This window comes from Passer montanus, unplaced genomic scaffold, assembly GCF_014805655.1.
Source record: "Passer montanus isolate IOZ18808 unplaced genomic scaffold, ASM1480565v1 scaffold62, whole genome shotgun sequence".
Classification (NCBI taxonomy): domain Eukaryota; kingdom Metazoa; phylum Chordata; class Aves; order Passeriformes; family Passeridae; genus Passer; species Passer montanus.
Window position 1 is genome coordinate 205,198 of NW_024371260.1, and position 24,845 is coordinate 230,042.

Genomic DNA, 24,845 nt, shown 5'->3' on the forward strand with positions numbered 1-24,845 from the left:
CCCGGCGAGGGGCGGGCCTGCCCGCCGCCTGTCACCGCCCCCCGCGGCGGCGCGCCCGCCCCCGGCCCCGCTGCCAAAGTGACTCGGGGAGGACCGGCACGGCAATGACATCAGTGCTTTAAACAACTTGTTATTCGGGAGCAATCAGCTGCAATTAGGTATTAATTAAGTATTATGAAAGTTGATTATTTAAGTGAATTCGGCTTTCGTCTCTCCGACTATGGTAAGTACAGCACAATTGTCCTTTTCCTGCCCCCAGCCCCCCGCCCGCCTGCCGGCGGAGCCCCCGGTCGGCGCGGCCGGCGGTGCCGGTGCCCCGCGCCGGGCGGAGCGGGGGCCGCCGCCGCCGCACCGAAACTTTTGTTGGCGGGTGCGCGGCGCGGAGCTGCGGGCCGGGCGAGCGGGGCCGCGCCAGGTGCGCTGCGGTGCGGGGCGGGGGGCTTGCCGCCGCTTTCACTTTGCTTCTTTCACTTGTTTTACGGAAGTTGCGCCCGCCGCCGCTGCGGCCCCGCTCTGCCGGCCCCGCCGAGGTGAGCCGGGGGCTCCGCTCCCTCCGTCGGTCCTTCCCGGCAGCGCGGCCCCCGCGGGCCGGGGCAGCGCGGCGAGGAGCGGGCTGGCCGCGAGAGGATGCGGAGGGGAAGTTTACAGGGGTTTTGGAATGATTCTGCCTTTGTATTTGTTGTAAGTTGTGTGGGTTGTTTTCTCTTTCATATTTTCCCCCCTCCTGAGCTCTGGCGTGTCGGTGGTAAAGGTTGCTTGTCAGGTTCCTGTACTGCCTAAATGAAAAGGAATTTAATTTATTTGGGACAAGGCAGTGTCAGATGAAGAGGCTGCTTATTACATTTAATGAGTTGTTTTTTGGTTTTATTCAGCCTGGGCATATCTGGGATGGGTTTGTTTTTGTCCTTCCATGTGAGGTGTATGAGACCTCCCCCACCCCTTCACATCATGCAGGGAGGAGGAAAGGTGGCCAGGCTGGGGCAATGTTTTGGTTTTAGATTACAGGCCCTAGTATTGGGGTTGGGTGTGTTTTTGATTGTAGCTTTTTGCGGCTTGTCCGCTGGTTTTTGATCAGGTATCAGGATGGGGAGTCGGTTCCGGCCTGGGCTGGTGCCCTGCTGGGTGTGATGATGGACAGGTCTCCATCAGGCTGGAGTGTGGTTGCAGCCAGGAGCTGTGGGGCTCAAAGTGTTGGTGGGTTTTCCAATCCTTGGAACGTCTGGATCAGAGTCTCATTTGGATTTGACAAAATGGGCAAATTCAGTTTGGTAGGAATCTATCCCTTAGGTGATGTTACCTCTCTTTGGGACCAGGTCCCACCATCATGGCCCTGTACTGGCTAACACAACTACACCTGCTCCTCCAAAATGGTGTCAACCATTCTTCGCCATTAAAAAACAAATGGCAGCAATGAGCCAAACAGGCCTGTGCTGGCAATGTGCCATGGTCCAGGTAATTACTGCCAGAGAGTGTGTGTTGTTTTTTTTTAATAAGGAGTAAGATGGTAATAAACTGGTTGATGATTGACTGGGCCTGAACTATGTCCTCTGATATTGTGAGCAAGAGGATAATTTTGCCGTCGTTTATTCCATTTATTTACTTATTTCTACCATTGCTATCAGGAACCGAGTGGCTCCGGAGCCACCTCCACCTGCGAGCGTGACGCGCCAGCTCTGCTTGGGTCCGGCCGTGGGCGTGCGGTGCCTCCCTTCTAGATCAAGAAGCTGGGGTGCTGCGTGGGCAGCTGAGGAGTTAAGGATGTGGTGAAACTGCGGGAGGGCAGATGCCTCAGAGGGCAGCAGGCAGTGATTTGCCCCGCGGTGCCCCGGAGCTGCCCCGGCGGGCAGGGCCGTGCCCCGGCGCTGCAGTGCCCTCTGCCGGCTGAGCGCTGCCCGGGGCTCCCGGGGCTCCCCGGGGCTCCCCTCCCGAGCACCGAGCCCCCCCGGTGCTCCACGCGTGGGTCTCCGCTGTGGGAACGCGGGGCTGCAGCGAGCCACGGAAATGAGCATCGCGGAGATCTCTTTAAGTCAGCGTTATGATCTGTGTGTGGGTGAACCCGTCCTGTCATGATCTTGGGGCAAAGACCTGCCCCATAATCACCACCTCTAACCCTTATCTACTCGGGCCGGCTTATCTCCCTCAGTCGCTGCCTCTTGAATTGCCTCCAGGCCCTGAGGCGGTGGCTCTCCAGAGGCAGTGCCCGAGGGCTGCTCACAGAGCTGCCAGCTGGCAGAGGCAGCTCCAGAGGGGTTTCTTTCCCAGAGGGACTCGGTGTGTGGGGTCTGACAGTGCTCCTGATGAGGGCTTTCTCCGCTCAGTCAATCCATGCGTGGACCTTCTAGGACCAGAAGTGTTAATAATGGTTAAGGGCTGAAAAGAATTTGTGGACTGAGTCCATCTGCGCAGGAATGTGGCAAGATGTTCCCTACATGTGACTTTCTGCGAGTCTGGTTTTAAATACCTTGACTGACTGGGTACTTGTCATTTCCTTTGGGACACTGTTCCCTAGCCTAGTTATCCTTGGTATGAGATTACAGGAACTGACCTCAGAAGGAGGACCAAGACACCTATGGTAAATGGGTGGAGGAATACCCAATTTCCCACTCAAGAGGTCATTTTGTGTCTTCGTCAAATCACTGCTCTTGTTTGAAACACCCAGTGGATAGAAACACCTTCTTTGGCTGGTGACAACTTGTTTGTGGTTTTTGGTTTTTTGACCAGATTTTTTGGGAGACGTCTCAGTCAAGATTGATGTCATTCCTGAGCTTATGCTCTGCAAAAGGTTCCCAGGCACTTGGTTTGGGTGTTCATGTCCCTTTCCAGTAGTTCTATTAGATACTTGTTGGGTGGAAAGCATTCAAGGGCTTAAGCCTACCAAGTGAAGAGTGTTCCTTGGGAGAAAGGTTTAGCAGGGCAGGGATTAACCTTCCCATAATGAAGCAAGCAGCACCCAGCTCTTACTTGGAGAACATGCTTCAGAGCTGCTTGGAGTCCATAGGAGCGTTTCTACTGCTTTGGCACTATAGAGAGAGAACTCACAAAAAGGCCACAAAGTTGATCTCTGAGATGAGCTCCTGTTTCCTCACCTGTACTCTGTCTGAGTCCTTCTGAAGCAGGTCTGCCTCTGGCAGAGTGGGGTCCACTGGTATGTGCAGGTACTGCACCGTTCTGCTCTGAGACACAGAGTCCCAGGGGGGAGAGGCAACTTGTACTGAAACTGGGAATGCCACAGGTACCTCAGCTGGAGGGGATCACATATTTGGTGTGTAGTTTCCATATCATCAGTTTCTCTTTCTGTTTTGCTAAACTGTTTATGCTTCTACCCATAGTCCTCTTTCCTGCGATTGGATCTCAGGGCTTTGCCTACACAGCCTTTTCTGTCCCACTTCTTGCACTTGGCTGTCCTCCCAGCGAGAGCCTTTGTGGCCACTTTGCCTCTCCCTCTGACACCAAACTGTACCCCTGGGCTGCTGTGCAGCCTACGGTTTAGGCGCCCTATGAAAAGTTGGTTGAAAGTGTCTGGAAAGTAATGAAAAGTCCTGTAGTAGGTGAAGATAACTATTGCCTGTGCTGCATCTCCCACCTCCACCTGGCCTCCCTCCCTCCCTCCCTGGCAGGGTTTGAAGGTGCAGCCGTTCCCAAGGTTCAGAGAGCTCAGGTGCCACCCAGGCTCAGCTCCCAGAAGTGCTGACATTGCAGAGGCCGTGCTGGCCCATCCAGCTGAGGTTTGGGAGAACCAATGTCCTCGTCCTCAGCTGCACTTTGCAAAGCAAAGAGGGGGCAGAGGAGGCTTGGCTGGAAGCAGGGGAGGGGCAGAACCTGCAGCCAAAAGTCCCACGCGGCACCGTCTCCTCCCCTCCGGTTCAGCGCGGACTGGATCAATTTGGACGTCTTCAGCAATAAAAAATGCCGATGTCGTCCTAATTCACCAGGCCCCGAGATGACAGCAAATTTACATTTTTTAATTAAACTAGCAGCCAGTTTTTATGAGAGGGGGCTGGGTTATGCAAATCAAATGGTTGTGTACGAAAGATTAGGAGAGTTTGGGAATAAATTCCACAAATGCTAATAAAAAAAAAGAGAGAAAATGAGAGGGGGGAGAGAGAGGGACATTGTTCCATTAGCCCCTTTTAGGCTGATTTCCCTAGGGAGAAAGCTACGGGGGGTGAGAGATGGAGGCAGCTTTCAGAAACAGGTAAAATCCATTTCCAGGATGGAGAGCCCCTTGGACCAGGACCTTGTTGCTCCCTGTTTTGTCTCTGAGGGCTCGCAAGGGAGAAGAAGGAAGAAATTGGTGACAAAAGAAACACTTGCTGGTTCCTAATCCCCATTCCTGCTTGACCAGTGATCCACAGGCTGGAGCAGCAGCTGGGACTGGCTTGAGGATGTAGGAGGTGCAGAGTGCTCAGGTGCTGGAGGGGCACAGGTGGGTGAAGGGCTGGGCCAGGTCACCGTGGTGCTGCAGGAGGGTGGATGTGCCAGGGCGACAGGGCAGTCCCTGGGTGGGCAAAGCCCCGGGGCTGCACAGTGCTTCTCTGGATAGGGCCCATCTTTGGGCTGACGGATGGTCACAGGGCAGGGCTGCAGCTGGGGTTGGTACCCCAGGGCTTCATCTCCTTTGTGCAGCTCTTGTGGGTGGGCTTCTGGTCCCTGGCAGGAGCTGCTGGTTGGAGCAGGCAGTAGTGCTGATCATAGCTGAGGGTGTAGACTGCTGTTCCATGTAAGTACAGGCTTTATCTGCAGAGCAGAGTGTGTTTTGGAGTGGGATGGTGATGCTTTTCCCTCACCCAAACTGTGGAGCCCCTTGTTGCCCATCCATAGAGATCTCAGAGGCTGACTCCAGCTGTCCACATCTCTTTCCAGTGTGTCAACCTGGCACCAGTCTTCATCTCTTCCTAAAGGGACTTTCCAGCTTTCTTCAGGTGGTGATTCCAGAAAATAAAAGTTTGTCAAGTTCCTTCAGGAAGAAATAGTCACAGTGAACAAAAAGCATGTGTTTCACTCATGTAGAATATGTTCTTGTATAAGTTTCCCAAAGAATTCCAAGTTCTCATTGCATTTGGGAGTTAGGTGTGGTGGCTAGGTACCAAAGCAATTGTTTGCTCTGCTATGGAGAAACAAAACCAGAAAATTTCTGGAGGCTGGGAAACTGCTTAAAGCTTCCAGTCCTAAGGCAGTTTCATGCTTGGAATAAAAGCTGAACAACCCATGCAGGTTGGCAAGAGAAAGCAAAGGGTGGAGAACAGGAGATACAGGGAAAAGGATGGGAAGACTAAGGTCACTGGGTGCATTTTATGACAATCCCCTGAGGATTTGGTGCCTCACTAGAGAGCTTTGCCACCCATTCCTGGTTTTGGGGTGTGAAATGATGATTCACCAGCATGCTCTTGTTTTGCTTTGGAGAGGTGACATTTTAGCAGATCCTCTCTTGTGAAATCAGTAAAAACACCAAGCTCTGGTGGTGCCTTTCTGGAGGTGCTCCCCACACCCAACACCTACATCCCTGTCACTCTGTCCTGAGTGTGCACGTCTGCCCCAGACACCCAGCCACCTCCACGCTCCCGGACACTCACGTGTTGGTGCTGGGCTGAACTCGGTGCTCCCCGGGCTCTCTCAAGGCATTGCCATGATCAGCACTCTGGTTCTGTGGGTTCTGTGCACTTGCATCATCGTTGCCATGAAGGAATCCTTCTTGGCAGCAAGAGAAGGCGAGGATGGTGTCTGCCCTGTGTGTTGGGTGTCTCTGTGCTCCCCTCAGTCTGCAGTGGGACCCCACTGCTCTGCTGCTGGGGCGAATGGTGGCCGTGGTGTCAGCTCGGTCAGAGCCTCAGACAGGCAGCTGTAGAGGGGATTTTTGTAACACGAGTTTCTGAGCTGAACTAGGGCCAAGTTCAGCCTAAAACTAACAAAGAGCTCCAGAACAGGTCTGTGAGACATGGCAGAGTCTGAGGATTCGGTGTGGGATGAATAGCTCGTAATCTCTAAAGTGGGCACGATGACGCTGGCTGCGCAGCCCAGAGCCAGGGCTGGGCGCTCGGGATGGAGATAAGGCAGCGAGGGCTGGCTGCTGTCCACGGGTGGGCGTGGGGGTCGGGCAGGAGCGCCCCTCCCAGCCGGGTGGGGTCCCTGGCGTGGGAGAGCCCAGCCCGCTCCCGGAGCTTCCCGGCAGCTCCTGCCCCCGGCACCCTGGGGACCCAGCAGCCCTGGGGACCTCTCCAGGACCCGGGCTGCGACCTGAAGAGCTCCAGCTGGGCTCTTCTGTTGGAATGGTGCGGTGGTGTCAGCCCTGCTCCCAAAACTGGATGGGCCAGGGCAGAGCAGAGGAAGAAGCAGGAGCTTTCAGCTTCCATACATGGGAAACTGTCAAAAGCCAGGTAGCAACACCAGCTTTTGTCTGGTATTTCCAGAAAAACCCGGCAGGACCTGGCATCCCAGGGCATAATTTATTATGGAAAAATAAAATAATAAAGTACCAATCCCTTTGAGGCCTGAGTCATAGAAGCATCTTCTCATTAAAGCAGCTCCACCTCTCTGCCTGGTGTTTGCCAGCTCCATGCCTATATGAATCCACTCTCTGAGCTGCCTCGCCCAGGGCAGCCTTCCTCCCACTCCTCCTCCTCTTCCTGCTGCCTGTGCTTCCCCAGCACACCTCTCCTCCAGCACCCCTTCCCCTGTCTGGAGGAGCACAAGCAGTTCCATATCTCAAGCCAGCTTCTCCCCAGGCCCCCATCTTTGGGCCAGCTGGATGTTTTGTTGGCGTGTGTTGTAGACAAACATCTTCATCTTTTCACCCACCTACCTCCCACCCCCGTGCTATCAAGTTCTCTGGGCATGCCCTGGCTCCCACATGCCCTTCTCCTGGCCATGTGTTGTGAAGGTGTGTGTGGTATAATTCTGTGGCTCAAAGCTCTCTTCCAAGTGCCCCTCTGCAGGCAGGGAAGGAGAGGAAGCTGCTGCTGGAGTAATTACCATCTGCATGTCCCGAAGGCAGGCAGCAGATGTTAGCAGAGGAGGACGGTATGGGAAGAGGGTGAGGGAGCAGAGGCTGGGGAAAGGGGGTCTGATTTTTCTTCTCGATTGAATATTTTTAACTGAAACTCAGTAGGACAAGAATCCCAGTTCTGCAAAGTTGATCCATGCACTTGGAAACTTTAGGGGAAAGCTCCTCTGCTCGCTCTTGCTGTGTTTTCTGTCACTCACTCTGCCTTTCTCAGCCTTTTTTATGCTGCACTATTTAACTTTTCTTACTAAATAGCTTTCCTTTATGTCCCTCTTCCTCTCCATATTCCCACAGACCTGTCACTCTTTGTCACTCTCCTGGACTTCCATTCTGTCTTTGATTCTGTCTTGCTTTCCCTCTCCTTCCCCCCCTTCCATTGTCTTACTCTATTTTTCATTTTCCCATTTTTCTGTGGGCTGATATTCAGATGAGCAAACTTCTTCCAGTTAAAGGAGGTCATGAATATTAGGATTTTTCTGTCAAACAATGAAATATGGCTCAAATTACTCTAAAGAATAGGGCCCTTTTCATAAACCACCTGCTGGTTTTTTTTGAAAGAAAGCACAACCACTCGCCTGTGTGCTCCAAGCAGTTGTCTCACATCTCTACCTCGCCAAGCTTTGTGTTCCAATTTCTTCTGATGAATTTGTTGCTCTTGGTGGAGTAAGTCTGCTCTTCCCAGACTGCCAGCACCCAATGAGTCTGGGTTTGGACAGGTTGGGACAGGATGGGGATTCTGGCAGGATCCTCACTACTTTAAATGTTGGTTTGTGATTGTGCTTTTTTGATTGCAGTGTGTATATTTTGGGGTTTTATTTTTGTTTTCGACAAACAACATTCTGGTCTGAAACTCATTTGGTCTGAACCTGTCAGCTTGGCTGAGAGCTCTCATTCAGGCGTTAGCACCCTGTGGGGCGTGGAAGCACGTGGAGCCCTCACCTTCTCCTTGTGCTGCTGGTGTGCAGCAGCCATCTCTCCATCCATCTCTCCATCCATCTCTCCATCCATCTCTCCATCCATCTCTCCATCTCTCCCTGGCACAAGGAGGCTGTGGTGCAGGTGACCTGCTCAGGCCTGGCCACCAACCCAGGCTGGGCCCATTTCCTCCTGGCTCGCATGGTCCTGTCCCTCTCGTCCCAACCCCAGTTTCAGGAAAGGACCTGAAACTTTCCACAGCTGGCTGTGGAAAGCCAAGTTTGTGCTGCCTGAGATCTCCATGCCTTGTGGTCCTGGCTTAGCTGTGCCTTTGCCAGGCAGCACCAGAGCAGCCTGGCTGCTCAGCAGGGACAGGAGATTGGGAGAGCTGTGCCCCAGGGACCTGCAGAGCTGCAAGCAGCAGAGCTGTGCTCCTTTGGGAGTTGCCATGAGGCTGTCATGGGTCATGCCAGAGACAGGGACAGCAGAGGACACCAGCTTGTCTCAGACTTACGTTTTGTTTTCAGTCCAGCCTATTTATACTCTTCATAGTTGCTATTTTTTCCCCAGTTACATGAATGTGTCTTGTCCTCGCTGTCTTCCATCTTCCCTCAGCAAACCTTGCCATTTTCTGCGTGTCTTTGCTGGGAAGCTCACGGCACCATTCCTCCTGGGCAGAGACCACACTTCTCTGAGGAGGCACCTCTCGCTGGTGTGCTCGTTCCAGGAGCCTGCTCCAGCCCTTCCACCCTCTCCCACCTGCATTTCCCTGGACAGAAGCTGCACACACAGCCTGGGCTGTGTGAACACGGAGTTTGTTTTGCCAGGGTGACCTGTTTAATCATCTCATTTTCTGGTGGCCGTTTATTCCTCGTTTCCACGGTTACAGCCCCATTAAGAGGAGAAGCAATAAGGCAGCGAGTCAAACAGGTAATAAAAACATTAAAGCCATGTGCGCACTGGGAGGGAGGGAGGGCCAGCAGCACTCAGTGAGACGAGACGGGCCGTGCCAGGGGGACACAAGGGTCACAGGAGCCTGTGCACGGTGTGGTGACACCCAGCTCTGCACTGAGGCCAGCAGTGTCCTGCAGCATCCCACAGCATTCCAGCCTGCTCTGCTGGCCCTCAGGACAGTGTCAGTGCCACCAGCCTGCTGCTCTCCCCGCTGCTGTGCCGCTCAGGCAGCCTTGCAAGTGGACAGAAGCACTCAAAATTAGAGTGTGCTTTTCCTGTATTTTCTTTCAGGGCTCTGACTGTCTGAAAATTTGTAACTTTCTGTTTAGTTCTGGTGATGCTGGTGGACCCGAACACTTGTCCCTGTACCAGCTCCACCATGGCCCTTGCCAAGGTACCTGCTCTGGCTGGTGTTGGTTGTGTTGCTCCCTTGCAGAGCCATGGCTCTGCACAACTCCTAAATAAAGCAGGACTGACTGTCCCACAGGCTACACTCCCTGTTGAAGAGTCTGCCCTGTCACAGCCCCGTTTTGCCCTGGTGGGATTTTTTAAATATATATATTTCTGACATTGTTTTGGGTTTTACAGTTTCTTTTCTGCAGACTTTATCAGAAAGCATATTTGTGGTGAGAGCCTGTGAAAGGACCTGGCTTGCTGAGTAAATGTTCAACGTGGAAATGAGCTGCGTGACCTTGAGGAGGGGAGAGGGAGGAAAGCTGACAGAAATTCATAAAAAGCTGAAAAAGAAAAGAACAAGGAGAAGGGAGGGGAGAGGAAAAAAGATAAAAGGCCTGGCCAGACTGGAAGAAGTCACACAAGAGAGGAATAATGGTCTTTCTTGTTACAGCAGTGACTGGACCTGTCGTATTAGGCATCTTAAAGAGCCCGATTCTAAGTTGTGTTCAGCACTGACACTTTGAAAAATAGGCCCATTTAAGGTGACTCAAGTTGGGCAACAAAAGTCAGTAGTCACTTTAGATCATCTTGGCCTGTGTTCAGAAGGGTGAATTTTATCCTTGGCGAAAGGCCAGTGGGAGGCCCTTCTGTGTTCTGTTCCCGTTCCCAGAATAGGACTTGGGGTGGCTCCTGGAGCCTGTGCCAGCCCTTTGGGGCAGGGGCAGATCCCACTCTGCTCAGCTCTGGGCTGAGCCCTCCCTGGGCACAGGGCAGTGGTCACTGGCTGGGCTCATGTGTCAGCCCAGTTGTCTGTGGGCACAGAAACTGGGCTTGAATTTATTTGTGGAATTTTTGGGGGGCTCTGGGTGTCTGGAGAAGGAGCTGAATGGAGCAATGTCTCTGTCCTCAGTGCAGGACAGTAGCAGCAGTGCAGGAGGTTTCCCAGCCATCCTTGGAGCTCCTCAGGAATGTGAGATTGAGATGGAGACACTTGCTTCAGAAAACTAATGAGGATGTCAATCAGAAAAGACCAACAAAACATTGATGCAAGGAAGAAAATTCAAATGGAAACACCCTGATGTCACTGCCAGTGAGGTCCAAGCATGCTCTGGAGCTTGGCTTTCCAGAGCTGCCTGGTCTGGGCTTGATGGTTTTACTTCAGCCCCACATCTAGCCCTGAAGGATCTAAAGTGGGTTTTAAAATTGTGTTGTAGGGATTGGAGAGAGATTGAGCACCAAGGTTCTGCAGGCTCGTATTCCTCTGGATGACACCAGCTCCAGGAAGTCCCTCGGTGCTGCAGCCCTTGGCTCTGGGGCCATTTCCATGGAGGGGTCTGGGCACACAATGACCTGGCACCCAGGGGGCTGGAGCAGAAGCCCTTGTGCTCTTCAGGGAGCCAGTGGCTTCCGCTACTTGTTTTGCTGTTTGAATGCATGAAAAAAGTGTAAAAGCACTTAGGCTCCCCTTACCGCTCATTCTGTTGTCATTTCTTTGACTCCCCAAATTCTCTTCATTTTCAAGGGGGGAAGTCTTACTTCAGTGGCATCAGCAGTTCCAAACCCCTGCACACTGACATAAGCAGTTCAGAGTGTGGGGCAAGGGCTGTGCTGAAGCAGAGTCCTCATTTGTGTTGAAACAGGGCTGATCACCCTTCTTTGGTTAAACCTGAGTAGCTGCACTAATAGTTCTCATATACCCATATTTAAATTTTGGCTCATTTAGGTGGGGGGTGGATTTCTTTCCATAAGCCTGAAAATTGTAGAATAAGATTTTCATCTTCACTGCTGGTATGGGAGAGCTCTACTGTATGGAGGGGAGCATTTTTTGATTTTTTTTTCCAATTGGAAATGAAAGAAATCAAACTTGTTCCAGTAGGGAGAAGTCCTGTCTAGTGATGACCTCAAAATAATTTCTCTAGCAGTGCAGTGTGATGTCAGACAGACAGAATGTGGCTGGGTGGGAAGTGCAGGCAGCATGGGCACGAGTGCCTGACACAGGGGAAAACCGTCAGTCCACGGCTTTGGGAGGAACTGGAGCAAAGTCACCAGCACAGATGCCAGAGCAAGGAACTGTAACTGTACATTTAATAGCTTTGGATGTTTGCTTTTATGTGGCAGTTGCTGCTCAAGCAAACAGATTGGAGAATTCTAGACTTGCAGGGATTTCAGGGATTTTATTTGTGTGTGTTCAGCACAGGACGTGAGTGGGATGGGAGCATAGGGGTTTTTTCAGCAGGAGAAGGGCCCTGTACCTTGCTCCTCCGTGCCCCTGTGCACCTTGATTTTATGAGCTGAGCCTTCCCCTCTCACTGCTGTCTCTTACTCTTCCCTGAAGTGGCTGTCCCTCCAAACCCACCTCACTCACCTGCTCCCTGTGGCCCCAGCATCTCCCACGCTCCCCGGAGCACCCTCTGTCCTGTTCTTCTGCTCCCTGATGTTTGGCCTGCCCCTGCACGAGCCCTGCCTGTGCCCAAAGTCCCATCTGGAAGTCAAACAGCCATGCCCCGAGTGCTGGCCCTGCCCAGCCTCCTCTGCCCAGCTTGGGGTGCAGCTGAAGCTGTCCTGTGAGAGCTGCAAGGCAGGGGCACGTTTTCACAGTTTATTCTCCAAAAGGAGAGCCTGCAAGGGGTGAGGGGCAGACTCCTTGCAGTGAAGGTGTTAACAAATAGCAGGTGATTAAACATGACAAGCAGTGACATTTCTGTGTGGGGTTCTCAGTACCAGCAATGCCAAGAATGAAGCTATAAACCCTGACATTTTGTGTTATGCACTGAGGTTTTTAATAGACATCTTTCTCTCCCTCACCCCTGTTTGTTTCTTTTATTCCTCTGTTCTCTTCTGTCCTCTTCTCCCTTTCCTCTCTCTTCCTGATCCTCACCCTGGCTCTGTCCCTTCCCAAGTGCCCCCACCTCCATTTCCCACCCCTCCCTCCCACTCTTATCTTTACTCTCTTGCTTCACCAGACTCATTTGTTCAATGTCCTTCACTTTAGCTTTTGTTTCTCTCTTCCTCCCTATTTTCTTGTTACACTTTTCCAAGATTTTTTGCTTTTGGTGGCATCGTTCACCCTTCCTTACTCTTCTCTTCCTCCCCGTAGCTGCGGTCGGTGCCATATGCACGCGCTGGCAGTGTCTGCCACAGATGCACTCCCACATTTATTGCACACACACTGGCACTTCCCGCACACTTCCCTGCTCCCCCACGCTCCCGCTCTCTCTCTCCTGCTCCGTCTCTCACATACGCTCACACTTGCTCTTTTCTTTCTGTGCTTCCCCTCTCCTGCTCTTCTTTGTCTTTGTTACTCCCTTCTGCTGTCATCCTCCCTCTGTCTGTTCTTTTCCACTCTCTCCCCTTCTCCCTCCCTTTCCTTTCTCCTTTTGGGGTCTGATGTAATACTCTAACCATGGGCAGCCAGGCCAGTTGCTTGTCAGGGAGCAGGTGTCCCACCCCTGAGTGATGTTTTTGTTAATAACATTTTTGCCCTGACTCAGAAGCCGTCATTTTGGAGATTGGTTGGTGGGTTTTTTTTAAGGACAGGAGCTGAGGAGGCTGAGCTTTTGGGAACAGTTGCTGGGTTTGTACTAAAAGGACTGCAACAGTTGTTCTGCTGAGCAAGAAACGTTGGAACAACTGCAGATTCTCTTTCCCCCCCCCCCCCCAATCTATCCAAAGGGCATTTGGAGGTGACACCCAATGCACAGTCCCCCTTGCAGCCAGCTCTAATTGGAGCTGACGAGCTGCCGCTTGTTCTTGGCTTTGGAAATGGGGCACTTCTGCCACTGGAGGTGGCCCTACCCAGCTCTGTCTATTACAAAAAAACATTTCCTCCTCTTCTGCCTTCTCCTGGTGGTGTTAAATACAGGGCTGTCCTCCAGCAGGTCACCTGGTCTCCAGTTATGGCCCAGCTACATGACCTGGACAGGAAAGGGGACTGCAGGCACAGAAGGATAAAAGGGGTCAAGGGCAGTCATCAGCTCCCTGGTCCATGACCTGCCTGGCTCACTGTCTTACCAGGCTGTGATCCCTTCCATGCAGGGCATGATGCTTCCCAGTAGGCAGGGTGGAAAGGGCGTGGAAATGGTGCGGGCAGGCCCATCAGAGCCCGTCCTCTCTGCTGAATTAGCCATGCTATTGCCACCAAGGCCAAGACCTTCCCACCAGGCTGGCCCCGGTGAGAGCCACGCTGCAGAAGTCATCACAGAGTGCCCCTGGGGATTCGAGGACCTCCAGAGGCTCTTTGAGCAGCACAGCAATTCCTTCTCACACGGCTGCAGAGTCTCTGCCTCTCCCCAGGTCCCTGGGGAAGATCTGTAGGGAGCTCCTGGAGAATTCCCAGGCGCAGGGTCTGTGCTGTGCATCAGGAATGTACTGGCCCATGGCTGCAGCTGACACCTCTGTGCTGAGAGCACCCAGGGTCGTGAGAGGCTCTCTGGGTGGACAGAGAGGACAGAGGCTGGGGCAGCTCCTGTGGGCACGAGGTTCCCAGTCCCCAGTGTAAGGGCTTAGCAGGTATTTGAAATGAGTTCAAACTAAACTGCAGCTTCGGTCCCAGTATTTCCTCTTCCTTGACTCTGCATTCATTCTAAACATCAAAATACTTCCCCCTAAAGAACCGCCTTCCCATAAAAGGGCCTCTCTCTCCCTGTCTGCCCAGGTCTTATTGATCAAGCACCACAGACGGTGGCTGCAGCTTCAGTTGCCAAGTAGGGCAGATCGATAGAGACTCGATAGGATGGGATTTTTGGCAGCTGGAACGTATATTTGTTCCTCCTTCCGTCCCACCATCCCTCTGGGAAATGGTCGGTGTCACAGCGGAAGCAGGTGGAGCAAAGCTCTGCCCTCCTGCCTGCTGCTCACCTTGTCATCTGTCCTCTGTGCTGCAGCCCCACAGGGGCTGCAGAGAATGTGGGGCACGTGTGGAGACACAGTAGTCCCACCCTGTGCTGGTTGCCCCAGCCCCTCTCTGTGCTGACCTTTTACAATGGCCAAGTTCACCCTTTGCATACTGAGGCAATCCCACGGGTCATTCCAGCTCCCCAAAAGCAGTATTTGGCCTTTATTGTTTGCCCAGTCTCTTTACTCAGCTAGTGTTTCTTCCCTGCCTGGATCCTGACTCCCCTCTGCCCTTCCCTGGCCTCAGAGCTGTTGTCATCTTCCCAGAGAAGGGGACAGCAAGGCACAGTGATGGAAGTGACTTCCTGACGGCCAGAGGAACTTGGTGCTGGAGTTGGGGTTCAGGGCCGTGTTTCTGGCTGTCCTTCAGCAGCACTCAGCCCCGTGGCCATGGGCTTGGGACAGTGCTTCCCCACCAGAGCCTCCCCGGGCTGCCCCGTCCGCGTGGGACCAAGAGCTGTGGGCTGGTCTGCGGCATGAACTGGGGGAATGAGGCACAGAGGGGAGCGCTGGGGAGGAGAGGGATGCTGTGCAGGCTTGTCTCCCTCCATCCTCTCTGAAGAGCAGTTAGCTCTGCCATAAGATGTCCTTAACCCTTGCTGGCCCTCCTGGCTGCCCGGCCTCTGGCAGGTGCTGAGCGCCGCGCACAGAGAAGTTAATGAAATGAGTATTTTGGGGAGGGGGGGAGGGAGGCTCTGTACTGCACCCTGGGGCCCTGGGTTTATTAATGGTGACCTGCCATTAAAGACTAAAGTGCTAACCTGGTCATATTTAGCAGCTTTCAGTGGTATCCCAGTGGTCTCTGCCTGCAATATCAACTCCTGCTTTCCCCCGCAGCCCCAGCTCAGCAGGAGCTGACTCCAGAGTTTCTCTGCTACAATGAGTCTGGTGGGCAGCACTAAGAAGTCTCTGTGCTGCTGCTGCCAGACAGATTTTCCACCTCCTCCTGCTGCTTCACGCAGCTTCCCCCTCTTACTGCCAGGTCTTGCCAGGCAGCGCTTGGAAAAGAGGACCAGGTCCTGGCATCTTCGTGATTTCCTTTATACAGACAGAGCCTGGGGGTCACTAGGAGAGGGAGATGTGCCAGCGTGAAGCTCAGAGGATTTGGCCATGAAGAAGAGGCATACTCCAGCTCTGCAGAGCATTTCCACAGAGCCCTCTCAGAAGGCACTGGCAAATTATCCCTCTGAGGTGGCAGGCTGGGAAGCAAGGCAGCAGCTCTGCCAGACCTGATTAAAACAGGACTGGAGGCTAACAGCTTCAGGTCAGAGCAGGAGGGCTGCTCCCACTGCTGCTGTCCCTCTTGCTCCAATCTAAGAGGGATGTGGAAAACCCAAGCTTGGGGGGATGTCCCCTAGGGGATATCAGCAGTTGGATATTGCAGTGACAGGCACTTTAGAAAGATGCTGGGAGCTGCTGCTGCTGCTGCTGGTCCAGGCAGGGATCAGTGTTAGCAGAAGGAAAAAAAAAGCCCCAGAGTTTCCTTGAAGCTAATTCTGCTCTTGATGCTTCCCCAGAAGCAAGATCCTGCTGTGCTCCGTGTGCCAACTGAGATTATTGCTTTCCCTGATCACTTCTTCCTGGATTAAAACCTGAGCACAGAGTATTTTGCAGTGTGTTATTCCAGGATACCCCCTGGAAGCTCAGCACGGTGCAGGCTCTGGCAGAGTCTCTGGCAGAGTCTCGAGGGAGTCATGAGGCACCTCCAGCTCAGGCTGCTCGTGCTGCTGGGCTCGGGACATGGGTGCTCCTGCCCCTCGCGCTCCTGCTGGCCTGGGTGAGGGCACAGGGGCCGTGGGGATCTTCCTCTCCCCAGAGAGCCCATGTCCCCGAAGCCCTGCCCTTGCTGTGGGCACGTGTGTGGCTGTGGGCTGCAGGCCACGGCCGGCAGAGCCAGCGAGGGCAGGGGCCTTGTTCCAGCCGAGCTGCGGCTCCCAGCAGGACGAGTGCCGCTTTGGCAGCCAGGCTGGGGGCAATCCTCGCGCTCTGCTTTGGCTCCGTGCCCCAGCTGATCTGCAGCCAGGTTTTGCTGTAATCCCTACATCCTGTTGCAGGTCCTTAATCAGCTGGAGCCAGCCTGGAAAAAAAAAACAAACCCAAAACCCAAACCCCAAAGTGTTGTGGTTAAAGCTCCCCACTGCCAGGTGGTGGGGAGGGGTGGGCAGCATCCTTCCAGGCACCAGGTGGGAGACGGGAAGGGCTGGGAGAGATTACAGTTTCCTAGGTAGGGATGGGAGCAGAGAAACGGGTGTTTATTTCTGCTGGGGGTCTCTGCAGGACCCACTGATGCTGTTCCCCTGCAGAGTGGATGGATCTGGGTTTGAAGCACTGGCTGCTCCTGCTCTCCCACTGCCGGCTCAGCTCTGGACACTGCCCCTTCAGCCCTCATTGGGCAGGCTTGGAAACTCTCCGGGTTGTTGAGTTGGTTTTTTTCCCATTTAATGCATAGAATAACACTGATGGGTCTGAACAGCTCCAGCCAGGCGACGAGGGGAAAGAATAACAAGCTCCTGAATGTCAGGCAAAATTATGGGCCATTGCTATTTAGGGTGAGTCTGGTGGATTTAGGGCCTCTCTGTTCTATTGTCCTGGCTGCTCTGAGCATTGGAGCAGGCGAGACACAAGTCGGGAATTTTATTGCAGAGCATGTTCAGGGGAAGGCTGGTTCTGAGCATTTCCGGAGTGAAACAGCAGTGGGGGAGAGGGACTGCTTCTGTTGGAAAGTTGGTGAGATGTGATACTGGAGACTGGAAGTCCTGGAGAGGTGGTTATCCAGCAGAGAACAGAGCCCCTTTGCATCCTGGTTTCTGTCAGGATTCAGCTCCAGGTGTTCACCACACTCCCCAGCTCCGTGTAGGGTTGGTCCATCTGTCAGACCTGGGCTGCCTGTCCAGCTGTCGTGTCCCTTGGCAGACCCTGCTGGCCCCACTGCATCTCAAGGGCACATGGCTCCTTGTCTTCTCTTGTGAAGCATTCAGGGATGTAGTTCATATGAAAAACAGTGCCTATATGTGTGTGTTCAGTGGGGATTAGGGGTTTTGGTGTCATCTCTTGGATTGCTTATTGCTGGCACTGGTGATGTTACCAGGGCTGGCACTGCGCTCACATTGCCAGGTGTTAGGGGAAGGGCCCAGCTGAACAGCACAAGCATAGAAGGACACAGAAAGGCTGAAGAAAGGTGTTACACAGTGTGACAGAAGTGGATTGTCCATGGGAAAGTGATGTCTTCACAAGTGCTGAACAGGGTGTACCCTAAGCTTCCAGATTTTGGCAAATACATTCTGTCCCATGCCAGGATGGGGAGGAGTGGCAGGGAGCAAGAAAGCCATTCAAGCCTGGCTGTCTGCATAGGTGTGAGGCTCAGCAGGGTGAATTCTTTGCTTCTTTGGGGCTCTTTTTATTTGACCGGATTAAAAAGCCTATTTGAGTTTCTTAAACCATTTAATCTAAAATCCCCAGGTAGATGCGCCATTGGATTCAGTTTTAAGCTTATAAACAAAATAGGTCTGTGTTTGTCTCTTCTTCATTTTGTTTTAAAGAAGACGGGTTTGACCTGTCCTCCCTGGAGCTGTGGGGGGCGTTGAGCTTCTGGTGCCTGTGAGTCCCCAGGAGCTTTAGAAAGGGTGGGAAGGTGCAGAGGCTGGGGTGCTGGTGTGACCTTCCTGCAGCTCCAGGGTAGGTGTACATGTGGCCTGGGCAGGGGCTGGGCTCCCCTGGCTGGTCCCCAGGGCTCAGTACCTGCACAGAGTGTAGGTAAAATTCCAGTAGAACCATTGCTCTGCAGATAGTTTGGGTATGTGGAAAAGGAGAGGACCATAGGAGATGGGAGAAAGTAGGAGGAAAGCATGGAATAGTCTGGATAATTCCAGTCCCTTGTGAGTGGAAGCTGGTTCTGCTCTGCTCCCAGAGTGTCCAGCTCCCTCCAGGGTTTCCTCCTGCATCCATCCTCTCTACTTGTCTTCTCTACAGTGCTGTGTGGCTTATTGCTGCCACTCCCTGTGCTTCAGAGGAGATTCCATTGTCCCCAGAATGGGACAGTTCAGGAATTGTTCTCAGGAGAGAGGTGCTGCTGATGCCTGTGGCAGCTGCAGGAATGGCACAGGTCAGTGGCCCACAGTGGCAGATACCCTGAAGGAAGGTATCAAACCCACAGCAGGTGAATGTAAGAATGAATGCCCCTGTGTCCCCTCAAGGTGCTTTCCATGTGTCCACAGAGTGACTGATGCCTGCACACATTGTGGGGTGACAGTGGCAGTGCTCAAACCAACTGTAGGATCCCTTCCAGATCCTGTCCCCAGTGCGGGGAGCACAGCAGAAGGGCTGGGCCATCCAGCTCCCTCGTGGAGCCATGGAAAAGCTCGTTCCAGCACGGCCACAGAAGGACCAGGAGGACAGGCTGTCCTCACCTCTTGTGGTCTTTGCTGTGAGCAGAGAGGCCTCCTCTGTCCAGGGCTCTCAAGGAGATGCTCTGTGTGAGGGAAAGGTGGGAACAAGACTGTATCCTTCCTGCCTTCCTTCTCTCAAGGAGCTGAGACAGACAGAGGGACAGGCGTCTGTCCGATGGCAGCCAGAATGGGAGGGAGCCCTGTTGGCTTTGCCCAGGGAGCCTCTTTCTATATGGAAATGAAGAATTTAGGCTAATGGAGCTCAACCATCTCTAATTTTGCGATGGCAGGAGGATTTTGATTGAAAGTAATTAAGCAAGCTAGCTGTAAAATTAATTAAAGCAAAAGGGGGGGATTTTTTTATTGGATTGGATAGCGATATAGCGGCTGTCAAATGGGGGACGGATGGGGGTGACCTGAATTCTCTGCCCTCCCTCCTCCCACTCGGGACGTTTATGTCACTTTAATCTCCTTACAGCGGCTGGTGTGCATTTGTTTGAAATAATCAAGGAAATATGGTCAGAAATTGTCAGCTTTCAGATCTAATTTACCTGACAGCCCTGCGCAGACCAGTAAGCCTCTGTGTGCGTGTGTGTGTGTGTGTGTGGTGCATGCGACTGTGTGGTTGTGGAGGACTCCTTGTCTCCCCTCTCCCCTGTTTTTGTTCATTCTGTCTTCTCTTGGTTCTTAGCAAAAATACTTCTGACATATCTGGGACCACCCAGCACCTTGCAGGAAAAAGAAATAAGTTTGACAATTTTCCTGTGGTCCCTTCTCCACCCCCACCTTCCCATCACTATCTCCTCCCAACCTGCTGCCTCATCCTTGCACCATAACCAGCTTTAGGGTTTAGGCAATATAGGATTAGGGGAGGTGGCTGTAATTCTTTATTCCAGATGGCTGGCAACTGCTAAACCCACTGTCACAAGCACTGAGTTATAAAAATACTTAAATTAGGCCCTTTGTTTCAGCCCCTGTCCCTGCCAAGCAGCTATCCTGGTGTCCTGCCGGGAGCTCAGCTTGCACAGAACAGGTGGGGGACTCTGAGTCCAGACTGTAATGATGATGCTGGGGAGAGGCTTCTCTGGACTCACACCTACCTGGATTCCCTTGCTCAGCTCCATCTGCTTCTTTTTTGCCTTTAGCTCTTAAAGAGAGATCTGCAACAAGAAGGAGCTGGGCATGAGTTGGTGTGTGCTCACTTAGCAGGTGAACATCCCAGTCCAGGGATGTACAAAGGCTGCAATCCCTACCCATCTGACTGGTGGGTGAGGGTGTGCACGTTCCTGACAGAAATCTCAGGTTTCCTGCTGGACCTAACCCTGCAAGAACCTGGTGACCTGAGCTCAGCGTACTGAAACTGGGGAAGGAGGGCGACTACTACAGGACTGGTGTTTCCTCAGAGCTGCCCTGCTGCCTCACATCTGTCTTGCTAGGTTGGCTCTTAGCATTATTATTTACTATTTATTATTATTCATTAAGCACCAAGAGAGTTTGGGCTTTTGTTTGTTTTGTTTGGGTCTCCATATAGAGGCCTTTGCTGAGGCAGACTCCGGTGCCAAGACCTCTGGCACTTTTACAATTACAGCCCGTGATCCTACTGTATTGTTTATGTAATGACTCTCAGTCCCGAGGGATTCTGCAGCCTTTCTTAGACCAGAGCACCCAGCACCTGGCAGGGAGAGTGCAGGGCAAGGGCTGGACCCTGGTGCCATGGAAAATCTCTGGGCTTTATGTCCCAGGGAATCATTAATATGTAGAGGGCTCAGGCTGGACCTGCTGTGAGGATGCACATGCAGGGGAGTTGATTGAGCTGCTTCAGAAGGAACAGATGATTCATCCCTGCCTGGTGTCTGTGGTCACAGGGTGTCCCTTAGTAGCTCAGACCTGATGTTCTGGCTGTTGGGTGTCTGCAGCCCACCAGTCTGTCTCTCATACAGGGAGCTGAGTTGACTGGTCCTTGTGGGCCAGCTGATGTGACCAGTCCCTGAGTGTCCCAGAGCACCCCAAACCATGTCAGCACGGGGATTGAAACTTCTGGTTGTTGAGCAGATGTGTGGAGAGCTCCACACCAGCTCTGTAACCTGCAGGACATGGGTGGGACTGGTGATGACCAGCTGCATGGGGCTGTGCTGAGGTGGGTGATGAGCTCATCACCATGGTTCTTGGGTTTAATTCCAGCTTTGCCACTGATTTGCTTTGTGTCTGTAGCCATGTGAATGCATAGCTTTGTGCCAGTGCTTCCTCATCAGTATAATGGGTATAATTAGGCTTCCCTGATTGACGATGGCGCTGAACACTGAGTGTGCTGGCAGACTGTTTGCTTTTGTTTAAAAGTCCCTTCCAAAAAAAAGGGAGGTAAGACCAGATTTTAAGGTGCTGATTCCCATATCATATTGCAGATATATGTGAGTTGGGGTCTCTGACAATACCCAACCCTTTCCTTATGGAACAGGTCTGCTCTGAAGAGTTGGCTTCCCCTAAACCTGACAAGACAGAGTTAGGTTAAGACTAAGTGCTTCTAAGTACTGTCTCCTCTGTATTCAGCAAAATACAGAAAGTGGCACTGCTGATCTTCTGTGTTAATTACAAATATAACAGAATGTAACATGAAGAATAGTCTAAATAATTTCATGGCCTGTTAACCAAAAGAGAGCTTAAGTTCTGGGACATGGACCAGGCTACCACTGATAATGGTATCTGAATTCAGTGGTGTCTGGAGGAAGGGTCATACCATGCTGGCTGCTCTGATTTCCCACTGTAGATTGCAAGACCAGATGATTAAGAGTGCATTAGATAATCTTTTAACATAACATTTCCTACAGGCAGTTACTGGCATTGCTGTAGAGACATCCTGAACGACGTGTTGGAAAAGGAAGTGCACAGGACAGTCTTTCTGCATTGTGAACATGTTTGAGACCCCCATGCAAAGCTGTGCTCTGTTCTGACTCCAAGTCTCCTCAGACATGGCCGAGGAAAATGCACGTGAGTGCTGACCTGGGGGCACCTTCTGTTGTTCTATTTGCACCTGCTTGTACTTGTTCAACACCTCTCCCCTCTCAAGCACTGCCACTCTCACTGCAAATGAGTCTGGAGACCCTGACTTCAGCACAGCCAGGAGCTGAGGAACATCCCATAGTTGGGTGAATGGGATGAAAAGTTCAGATTTGGGTGGCATTTCTTTTTCTCTCAGTTTAGTGTGAGTGGCAGTGGAAAGGCATAAGTTCCCTTCTGTCACTGATGTGGTGTCAGCTGGGAAATGATTCTCCTGAGCCAAGCAGAGTGACATGAGCATAAGATCAGTCAGAGAAGGATCAAGCCCAGTGAGTCGGGAAGAGCTGAGGCACTGGGCTGAGTGTCTGGAGAGGAGCTGCCCCTGCTCAGTGGGTGGGGAGGAGAGACCCCAAAAAGGGCCTGGCAGCTCAGCTAACGTCAGTTCAGAGAGAGGGAATGTGCAGAGAGGCCTCAGGAGTGAGTCAGGAAGACAGACACCTGTACCTGCCTTTCCTGTGAGCTGCAGACCCCCACACAACATCCTGCTCCAGTGCTGAATCCTGGCTGCTGTTCCTGTGCATCCAGCTGCCTTGGGGCAGCAAAAAGAAGAAAAAAACAGAGCCAGCAGGTCTGAGGTTTCCTTCTCCTGCACCCCAGCAGAGGGAAGAGAGGCTCTGGGCTGACAGAGCAGCTGGGGATGGATGTCTCCACGTGTGTCCTCGTGGCAGTAGGGCAGTGCCCAGGTCAGGTCAGACCCACGCTACTTCCCAGCCAGACCAGGAGCCAAGTCCTGGATTTGGGAGAGGCTCAAGGCAGCACACCCTGAGTTCTCTCTGCACAGAAGATACAACTTCAAGGAGCTGTCTTTTTATTTGCAAACTGAGCAGTTGTACTGGAAGAGATTTAGCAAACATGGGACTGCACAATGCTGTGTGTACTGAGTCACACATCAGGGCTGGAGCCAGCTAGCACTGTGAGCTACTGAGGCAAACATTTGAGAATAGCTACAATAGGCACCAAAAATATCTTCAGATGAGATCTTTCTGAGTTGCTGCACACTGGGTAACAGGGAGGGCTGACAACCTAAGCTTAAACTCTACCCACATGCTCTAGAGCTCATCCTGGGCAAGCCAAGCTACTGGAAATGGGAACAAAACAGAGCAAAAGCAGGTTTTCTCTTGTAAAGGGAGCTCTGATTAGCCAACTTCACATGGGTTGGGAAAGTTCTGGCTCTGGCAAGGCTCTAGGGATTGCCCCTGTGATCCTGGCCCTGGCTGCATTTCAGGAGGGAATGACTGACACAGAACTTGCACCATGCTGTTGGATCTGCAGCTCACACCTGCAAGGACCAGGGCAGGATCAGTCTCTACAAGACATCATCTGTCTGTTTTTAAAGTTCCCAGGCAAGGGGCTTGGTCTTGGAGTCTCCCATAGAGAGTCTCTCTAGTGCAAGATTTTTCTCGGGGGTTTGCTCTGTGGTTGTTCTTTCCTCTCTACTACTCTTTTAAAATAAATGAGCCACTTCCCCAAAACCCAGCTCTAGCTCCTGAGACATGATTCCTCAAAGGCAGCTTTTTGGGAGCTTGTGCAGGACATCTCACTGAGTGGGAGAACAGGCAGAGGAGGTTCTTGATGCTGCCTGATGTGTCGGAGGGCAGGGCTGGGGGTGAGTGCTGAATGTGATCATCCTCCTGCCAGGTGGCCCTTGGGCATCCTTTCCCCAGTGCCCCAGAGCCTCTCCTTCATCCTGCTGCTCTCTGCAGCCCGTGCTGGGGCAGGGATCGTACCCTGGCCTTGCTGTGGCTGCTTCCTGCCCTGCAGCACACCATCTCTCCCACTGGCTTTGCAGCCGTTTTTTCTGCCAGCGCAGGGCACTGAAAAGTGCTGGCACTGCCAAAAACCCTGTGTGCACTACGACTCCCCAAACATCCCTTTATTTTTATTGTTCTGTTAATTACTGTTTAAACTTTAATAAGTCACTTCGTCAGGAGGGGGGACCTGCAGTGAGGTTTCTGTGCAAACACTGGGCCCGGCAGTGACTCTAGTGTAACATAACCCTTTATACAATGTGGGAATGTTTAGACTGTAACAGAAACTTGTTATTTTAATGACAGTTAAAGGGAAAAAAAAAAAGAAAGGAGCGAATGAAAAAGGGAAGCAAGTTTGTTGGGGAAATGGCTCATCTCAATCTCTCTGTCTGGCCTCTTTTCTCTTGGCTTTAATGATATCTGGATAAGGAGGCTTTATGGCTTCAGTTGAGGCAAGTCTTGTTCCCAGAGATGCCCTACACAAGGCAGTGTGGGATCCCTTCAGTTCTGCAGGGTGAGGCCAACAGCAGAGAGATGCTGATGGAAGCAGCATGGCTTGATTTTGCTCAGACACAGCAGCAGATGCCTAAAGCCAATTTGAGCTCAGTCTAATTATTCTGACCCACACAAGAGACTTTCCCCTTCTATTCAGAGCTTCTTCCACTGGTTAAGTTTTTAAGTAGCTATGCTGACACAGATGCTGGCATGTCATACATAGGAGGGTCCAACATCCCATGAAAGAAATGGACCTTGAAGCAAGAAGATGTTTCATTTTGACTCCTCAAAATGAGGAATCATGCAGACCTGAGAGAGGGAGAGAGCCTGGCTCACACTCTTGGCAGTAGGAGAAGAGAGGATTCACAGGCATCCTTGATTTTGGACTGTGACTTCTGACATCTGCATTGCTTTGAGGTGGAGAGTGACTGTGCAGTGGCTGCTGTCCCCGCACCACAGCACTGAAGTCACCTCCAGGTTTGGCTTGGCTATATTTAGCACTCACTATAGACAAGACCATATAGAGTGATATATATGATCTGAAAACCTTCAACTCCTGCTGACCTCTGCTGCTACAGTGAAATCCCCCAAATCTGTACAGTCTGAGTGAGAAGTGATGTGAGACCAGGAGAAGGGAGAGCTCCCATCTTCTCCGTGACAGAATTCCATGTTCCCCCTCCCCAGGCTGGTCACCAGTCCCTGGCAGGGCTGGTCCTTGGGGAAGCTCAGCTTTTTCTGCCAGACCTGGCTGTTGGGCCCACAGGGAATGAGGGTAGAGAGGTGCAAAGAGGGTATGGGGGTGCAGACTGGGGCACAAGAGCTTTGGCAGCAGATGCTGGGAAGGAGAAAGGTGGAATGGTGCTGGGAACTTGAGGAAAGAAGACAGGAGAAGAAGAGCTCCCTAAGGCCAAGGCCAGCAACTGGGATGGCAAGGGGGGCACAAAGGGCAAAATTTTGGAGGGGAGGAGAGGTTAGGAGGGTGTGGGGTGTAAGGAGCACTTTGCT

The 24,845-nt window shown here is 52.4% G+C and overlaps 1 protein-coding gene across 15 annotated transcripts in view; it reads left to right on the forward strand.

The window, feature by feature from the left end:
• The window catches only part of CASZ1 (castor zinc finger 1), a 190,033-nt gene that overhangs the window by 106,434 nt on the left and 58,754 nt on the right, over positions 1 to 24,845 (forward strand). For 9 of the 15 annotated variants that reach the window (XM_039727526.1, XM_039727524.1, XM_039727527.1 and 6 more), the window contains one exon: positions 21,369 to 21,528. The exons of 2 other annotated variants lie outside the window; for them this stretch is intronic. In XM_039727526.1, coding sequence (XP_039583460.1) covers positions 21,510 to 21,528 — 19 coding nt within the window. In that variant the 5' untranslated portion in view covers positions 21,369 to 21,509. Of the gene's footprint in view, positions 1 to 80; positions 224 to 19,961; positions 19,980 to 21,368; positions 21,529 to 24,845 lie in introns of those variants that run through there. 4 more of the 15 variants (XM_039727523.1, XM_039727539.1, XM_039727533.1 and 1 more) reach the window with 3 other exon arrangements.